The following is an 8,362-nucleotide window of genomic DNA, read 5'->3' on the forward strand; positions in this document are numbered from 1 at the left end:
AATGTCATAAATTCCGTTTTCATGGATGCCTGGATGTTAAACTCAATTGTTACACCTGGTAGAACAGAACTCTGATCATTTTATTAAAGATGAAAGACTTTAGACAGTTTTTCAACTCTCAGTAATGCCATAGTGATCGTTTGATATATGGACCTACAGCGGAGTTTAGGCCCACACACGGCTAGTGACGTCAGACTTAACGACCGGATTATGTAATTTCTTCTTCGTCTTCTTCTGTTTTACTGGCAGTTGGCAACCCAGTTAATTGGAGCAGGTAGTTGTACTGCCCTCCAGTGGAAGAGAATGCAGTTGTTCTGCCCATTACTAACACCAGTCGCTTAGAGTACTAATCAGGTCCACGGCACACCTGATCATTTCTCACCACATCTGTTAGTTTAATGTGTAGATAAATGCCCTGAGCAAGTGACTAAATACATAATTACAATACTAAATACAATACATAATTAAACAATGTTGGAATAAATGAAATGTAGCATTACACTGACATATTACAGAATACACGTACAACTACTGTGTTAGTGCTTGGTTGGAACTCCGTTTTACCTTCAGAACTACCTTCATTCTTCATTCAGAAAAAGGCTGAAAATATTTCTCAGAGATCCAAATTCCCATACGGTAAAAAAATACATTTTTCCTGGCCAAAATATATTTCAAATATATGGTAAATATATTTTGTATTTGTGATGCTCCAAAAAAATATATTTTTGAAATTGAAAATATATTTCTTTCAAACCAAAATACATTTCAAAACATATTTTAGGGTGAAGAAAATACATTTCCAACCTTACAGTAGAATGTATATCAAAGTATCCTTTATTTAAAATATATTTAGTGCAATAATGATGATAATGATAACAATACTAAAAGTAACATGTTTTATGCACATCTGCAAAAAACAGTTGGATTCAAACAAAACAGAGTCAAAGGTCTATCACGAATTAGGTTGTTTATTCATTTGCTTACAGTATTTCACATTACACAATATCTCACTATAATGTAGCGTTCATTGACTTTGAAATTATCTGTCAGTGATACAGTAAACAAGATACAACAACTGCTATGTACACTTTAGTTTTTGACAATATATACAATTTAGTACTTAGAGGAACACACTCCACTGTTTTGGAAATAGGCTCATTCTCCATCTCCCTCAGAGTTAAAAATGCAGCGTCTTCTTTCTAGATCCGTACGTTAATAGGGCTCTGGAGCGTGATCTTACGGGATGGGGCGTAGCCAGGATTTTTGGTCAAGGCGCCATATTAGCAGGCCAAACAAATGCTTGCTGTGTGGTCGGTTGTAATGTTAGATTGCACTACCGACAAAGGAATAAGCTTGAAAACAGGCTCTCTTTTCATTGTTTCCTCACCTGGAAACATCATGAGGGAGCTTATGTGTTGGATGTTACCAAAAGAAGGCGTCTAGCCTGGATAGCAGCTGCGAGACGAGCTGATATTCAGTTCTCTACCAGCCACAGATATCTGTTGGTGTGCTCCAGTATTTTCATTCAGGTAAGTTCTAAATAAGTTCATATTATTATTTATAGCCTGTTAATTTTATTTTCAATAGCACAAACTTAGAACAAACATGCAGAACTACCTTCTATTTATAGAGTTGCTAATTATTTGGCATTATTGCAACAAACCAGCCTATGAAATGAATGAAACAAATCCTGACTGGGTTCCAACACTACACATGGGGCACTACGAAATCCCTGCTTCAAACTACATGCTACATACCACCATGCCAATCAGATTACTTCTTCCATGTGAGAGTAAAAAGGTGACCTTCCTGGATAAGATGGCAAAGGTTTGCTGCGTTTTGGTGAACATGTGCCCCAGTGTGGTAGTAAAACCAGGGAAAAATGCTCTTGTTAAATACTTTTAAGTCTTGTGCTGTTTATGTAGTGATAAGTTTTCAAAAGAGACAGTAAATTACAGAATGCTAGTAGTGGGTGATATTATACAAATGCTGTCATGATTTTATGTGAACATTTTGTCATTTGTAAACTATACATAACATTTTTTCTACATTGTAACTGATGTGATGTTCGACAAAGTGCTTTTAATTAAAAATAGGCAAACATTTCTTTGTTTCTTTATTCAACTTTTGAACAGTGGTATTTAGTAAGTACATATTCAGTAAATGCAAAGTATTTACATGGCCCCCTAAATTAAAACATTATGGGTTATTCAGAACAGAACTATGCTTGGAAAAATATTGTCCCATCAGTTGATCCAACTCCTCCACAGTAGCAGGTGGAACTTTTCTTTTTTGAGGATGGCTTCTTTTACCTGTCACAACGAATGGTCTGTTTATGTTTTGATCAAGAACCTTTTTTTTGGGCAGCTGAAGAGGAGAAGTCTATCTTATGGCCAACCTCTGGCTGTATCTTGGTCATATTACCCAGCAAAACCCAGTATGCAGGTTCATCTGTAACAGTCCTTGTGCCACAGATCCTCACTGTTGCTTCTACATTAAACAGAAGAGCAGTGACATGGCTGCAAGTCTCCACGACTCTAGCCATACAGCTGCAGTGGGCGGCTTCAACCTTCCCTGTGATGCTCACAATGACCTGTGGCTGCAATGCTGCAATTCAGTCTTTAAGAGTGCAGGACCTAAAACACACACAAAGTTCATTTAAAGACAAGAACTTTAATAAGCCAAGTCCGACACAAATGTGTTTTATTTACTTTCAAATCCATTTATCATAAATGTAACAAATAAAGTGTTTTTATGTATCCATCTATAGAACGCTGCATGTTATATTCTAAATCTGCATGTTTCTTTTTAGAAACCTATCAGCAAAAAATGAACCTAAAGTATGTAATGCAAGGATGTAATCACTTTCAAGAGGGAGAAAACATAAAGTTCGACTTTAAGTGACAACTATGGACACCTAATATGACAAGCAGATTCTGCAGGTCATTAATCAATGTATAAAACTAAAACAGAATGTATTTTTAGTGACACAGGACTAGGGCTGCACGATAAATCGAAAATTTATTGTCATCGCGATATCAGCCTGCGCGATGGGCCCATCGCAAAAGACGGCGTAAACTGCGATAATTGGGTACCTTAAAATGTTTACACACGTGCTGTAAAGAATTTACCAATCAAAGAAATCCATTTACACATTTGACCAGTCGAATAGAGCCCTTCACGGCATTAACCAATCAAATGGATTAGAGGCCCGCCTCCTACGCAGGTCGGGCGCGAACAACGCTGCAGCAACGAGTCAGAGTTGTAATGGCTGAGAGCGAGACGCGTGACGAGAATGCTACTGAACTCGTGGCTAAAAAAAAAAAATAGTACCTCACTTATTTGGAGGTACTTTGGATTTGATAAAGACGACGTTCTCCAAACACAGGTACTCTGCAAAACTTGCCGAACACTCGTGGCAACCACCAGAGGAAACACGACTAATCTCCACCATCATCTTCAATACAACCACAGAGAACTGTTTGAAGAGTTCCAGAAAGATAGGGCTAGCCAAACAAAGGTTGCTAATGTTAAGACAAAGAGCGCAGCAGTCCAACAGCAGTCTCTGTATCAGAGTTTTTCAAGTGGAATTCCTTATGAGAAAACGTCGAAGCGGTACAAAGAAATAACAGAGGCCATTACACATTTTTTGGCTAAAGACATGATGCCTATAAATACAGTTAGCAGAGAGGGCTTCACCAGTCTGATACATAAAGTGGACCAGAGATACCGCATCCCCTCACGAAACTACTTTTCACATGTCGCCATTCCACAAATGTATGAAACATGCCGCAAGACCGTCATGTTTGAACTGAGCCAAGCTGAAAACTACGCAAGCACTACAGACCTATGGTCAAGTCGTACAACGGAACCATATATGAGTTTCACAGTGCACTTCCTCACCGAAGACTTTGAACTGAAAACACGGTGTCTAGAGACTGTGTATTTTCCAGACTCCCACACTAGTGAAAATATAGCCCATGTATTACGTGAGGTGTTAGCCAGCTGGGATCTTAAAGAAGATCGACAAGTGTGCATCACCACAGACAACGGTGCCAATGTTGTGAGAGCCACGGAGCTAAACAACTGGGTCAGACTTCAGTGTTTTGGACACAGGCTGCACCTTGCAATCGGTAAGTTTTATTCAAGGCAGATCTTTTTAGCAATGAAAATGTGCTATACATTATTATCAAATTGATATTGATAAGGATAATGTTACCTTTTTAGACAACTTTAGTTATAAATTTCAATTAGTTTTTTTTTTTTTTTTTAAAAAAGGTTTTAAACATGACAGTTTTTTTGTTTCCTCTTATTTCTCCAGAAAATTCTATCAAAGATGATGCCCGCATTGCCCGAGCCATTGGACTTTGCAAAAAGTTAGTTGGACATTTTTGCCACAGCTGGAAAGCAAAGATGGCTCTGAAAAAAGCACAGCAGAAGCTCAACCTCCCAGAGCACACACTGATCACAGAATGCCCAACCAGGTGGGGTTCCAGGCAGAAGATGATTGAGAGAGTCCTGGAGCAGCAGCGGGCCATTTCTGATGTCATCTCAGCAGACAAGAAATCAAGACACTTGATTCCTACTTGGCAGGATCTTGAGGTACTGGAGTCTGTCAACCAGGCATTACACCCCCTGCAAGACTTTACAGATGCCCTGTCTGGTGAGAGCTACGTTAGTGTTTCATATGTAAAACCAGTCCTTCATCTGATGAAGACGTCGGTGCTTGCAGAGAAGGAAGAAGACAGTGATTTGACAAAATCAATTAAGAAGAAAATCCTCGAGTACCTGATTACTAAATATGAAAATCCAGCTACCCAGGAACTTATGGACATGGCGTGCTTCATGGATCCCAGATTTAAAGTCAGCTACACCAGCACTGATCGAGTCTCAGACATCAAGACCAGAGTGATGTCAGAAATGGAAGCAGTGGCACAGAAGGTATTCATGCATGCTTATATATAAAACCTTTCAATTCATATTTAGTCCAAAATGTTTACTTTTCTTATAATCTGCTTTCTGTTCCAGGAGAGAAGCTCCGCTGAACCAGAGGCCCAGACAGATGATCCACCCAGTCGTCCCCTGAAGAAGGCAAAAAAGTCCCTGGGCAGTTTCTTCAAGGCAGCTCCAATCCCTACCTCCTCTTTTATGCATCTCTCACAAGCTGTTGAAGCTGAGCTTAACAGCTACTTGCTATCCACGGCCATAGACAGTGAGGAAGACCCCTTGGCATGGTGGAAACTCCACAAAATGACATTCCCACAGCTAAGCAAGCTTGCAAGGAAGTATCTCTGCATACCTGCAAGTAGCTCACCTTCAGAGAGACTTTTTAGTACATCAGGAAACATAGTAACATGTCAGCGCACATGTTTAAAACCTTGGAGAGTAAACATGTTGGTTTTCCTTAACAAGAACTTGCCATAAAAAACATTCACTCAGGAAGGATGAATGCAAGATAGAGAAACCTTTTTTTTTTTTCAAAAAATTACAAAAACACACTACCTACATTGTTCTTAATTGTTGATAATATTAGTCTTGGCCAGTACGACCACAAAGGTAGACAATTGTTCTTTGGTGTGTTCCCACAGCAGACAAGTTCTTACCTATAGTTTAATCTAGTAAAGTTTCCACTCCAGTTTTGACTTGCATCATAACTACTTGGTGAGTGGTAAAATGATGAACAACTGCATAGAGATAATTTGCAGTATAATTTAAGTTATGTTTATTTAAAACTAATTATAGAGACCGGGAAGGATGTCTTTCAGAATTCAAGCCTCAGAAATTTTTTTATGGGGGCAATGTTTCAATGTTTGACTGCACTTTGTTGTTACACTGCTAATACAGCAGCTTTCATTAAATAAAACTGTGCAGTAAAACGGAAATTATGTATTTGTTTTTTGTTTTTTTTTTTGCTATTTATTTTATCGCAAGTCATATCGTTATCGCAGTATTGATCACAGTTATCGCACATCGCAGGTTTTCCTAATATCGTGCAGCCCTACACAGGACACAAACAAGGAAGCAAGATGTGTAATTAGGATTATTTATAATAAATATGAATTAATTAGGGCAATTTCTTTAACCATAAAGAATAACTAAATCCTTCAGGACAATGTCACATCAATGCACTGAACTCACTATGTTATCCCTCTAACAGAGCCTCTACATGTTCTCACTGTAATTTCCCCCTCATGAATGAATTTTTGCTAGCACTAATTTGAATGCTGGGGGGAATCAAACGCATTTTACTCGCAGTACTCAAGCTGACTTACCTTTGCTTGAATGACGGCGTACTCACAACGTGGAGGCTTAAAAATAGCCAAATCTTGTACCCAGTCCTTGGTGAATTGGATGTGCGCCTCCAGAGATTTATAATTGCGAAATTGGTGCGCCGTGTATGCTCTGACTCCACAGACAAGGTATGAGAGTAGATCATGCTAAGTCAATAGCGGTTTGGTCTTCAGGGTTTCTACTCCACGGCTATATTTCATACGGGTCCACATTTCAACAATCAAGTACCGTCTCTTTGCATCTGGACAGAATCTGTCTCTATACCGTCATTTTCTTTTGAGCTACGTTTCAGAATGGTTCGTAGCAATCTTGTTTTGATTCGTGACATGCCAAGATGGTGCTGCGCTCCCACAATGCATTGCGACATTACGTCAACTCCAAAGCCCTTTGCGTGCAGGAGTGTATGCGCATGCGCATTGCCACGGTGGTTTAAAAAATAAAGATATAATGAAAAGTAATTAATAAAAATTTAATATTTAAACATTCCCACAAATGTGCAATGAACGTGCAAAAACTCTCTTTAGTAGTTGTTGCTGTTTCTTTCTTTCTTTCTTTCTTCTTTTTTTTTTTTTTTGAAAAATAACGACGTCTCTGAGGCGCGAAATCTGACAGCGAGAGGAACGGCCGGATACAGGAGACGGGAAGAAACAAGCCGATTATGTTCGCGTTAATTAAGTGGTTGGAAGATGTAAAATTCTCAATTCTGCCAACTGAACATATACGAGATTTTAATGAGGATGAATAATTAGCCGGCATGGAGGAAACGGACCTTTATTTCGTGGAGTGGCGACAAGAAGCCAAGGCGGGTGGCCAGTCTAAGAAGCCTCCATCATCAAGCTAGCAGGTGCCTTTTCCCATATAATATTACTTTATTCTCGTGTATTTGGAACGGAAGCGTAGAGCTGCCACCCAGGCAAAAGAGAAATATAAGTATATCACGTTATAACGTGAAAAGTTTATCGTTCTAACAATATACTATCATGTTTGAACAACATGTTTGAACAACATTGTACGAAAAATGTACATAATTATCACGTCCGTACAATATTGTGCGAACGTGACAATTATGTATATTATAATAACGTGATATTATATTATACAAACATGAAAAGCATAATGTTAGAACAATAAACATTTCACGTCATAACGTGATACAGCAATATTTTTCTTTTGCCTGGGTGGCAGCTCCACGCTTCCATAATTTGGTAATCAAAATATGTAACTTAATTAATTATATTGTGACGTACTTTTGCCTTTTCTTATTATTCTGCCTTCTCAATAACTATCAAAGCCTATTCACATTTAATTTGGCTTTCACAGAAATCCTACCTCTCCTTCTGGCTACAGAGTACTTACCAAGGTTAGAAACAAAGAACAGTTATGCTTTATTAATGTTCGCTAATTACAATGTTCCACATTTCCTTGCTTTTTAAGTCATTTTTAGGCTTTTTAGAGTTTTTGTTTTTTATTTTTTTAGCAGTAATGTTTCTGCCTATTTATTTCAGCCCATGAAATCGAATGCAGATCTTCCTAATGTGAGATTTACATAAATGTAAGTAATTTTGTTTGTCATTGTCATTAATGTTGTTGCTGTTGTTGTTTTTGTGCAGTTTGCAATCATATAAACCTAGCAAGCATCAGTCAGCACAGTGACTAACCTAAACAGATTCTTGCTTTATTCACATATATTATATGTAATTATATATACCTGCACATTGTACCTAGGGTTGCAGCCACTTGGCCCCACCCCATTGTTGTGACAGCCCTGATTGTACTTATACACTGCATCTGAACAGGGAACAGTCTGCCACATTAATGTATTTTTAAGTGACTTGTTTGTAATACATGTAATACATATATGTATATGTGTGTGTGTTTCTTTTAGAATGTTTGAGTATGTAATGAGAATAAACTTATAAAATGAATATTCCTTGCTTGATTGATATGCTATATGTATGTTTTAAACATCAAATAAAGATTTCTTTCAGATGTTACATGTGAATGTGTTTTCTTAGAAATATATGAAGGGTTAAATTTATATTTTTTTGAATGATTTTAAATAAATTTAAAT

At 37.8% G+C, this 8,362-nt stretch overlaps 1 protein-coding gene and 1 long non-coding RNA gene across 2 annotated transcripts; both read left to right on the forward strand.

Annotated features, from left to right (window-relative positions):
* The first annotated feature begins 3,569 nt into the window (after positions 1-3,569).
* Positions 3,570-5,496, forward strand: LOC146676895 (E3 SUMO-protein ligase ZBED1-like). Its single transcript, XM_085416174.1, has 3 exons — positions 3,570-4,133; positions 4,322-4,941; positions 5,029-5,496. Exons 1-3 carry the CDS (start codon positions 3,662-3,664, stop codon positions 5,422-5,424), a joined length of 1,488 nt encoding a protein of 495 aa, XP_085272300.1. The 5' UTR covers positions 3,570-3,661; the 3' UTR covers positions 5,425-5,496.
* Positions 5,497-6,843: 1,347 nt separating this feature from the next.
* On the forward strand, positions 6,844-7,882 carry LOC146676896 (uncharacterized). Its single transcript, XR_014907278.1, has 3 exons — positions 6,844-7,135; positions 7,612-7,651; positions 7,797-7,882. It is a non-coding gene; the product is annotated as an uncharacterized LOC146676896 (long non-coding RNA).
* The last annotated feature ends 480 nt before the right edge of the window (positions 7,883-8,362 follow it).

This window comes from Rhamphochromis longiceps, linkage group LG2, assembly GCF_057381845.1.
Source record: "Rhamphochromis longiceps isolate RC_006_pf linkage group LG2, R_longiceps_female_GT1.1, whole genome shotgun sequence".
NCBI lineage: Eukaryota > Metazoa > Chordata > Actinopteri > Cichliformes > Cichlidae > Rhamphochromis > Rhamphochromis longiceps.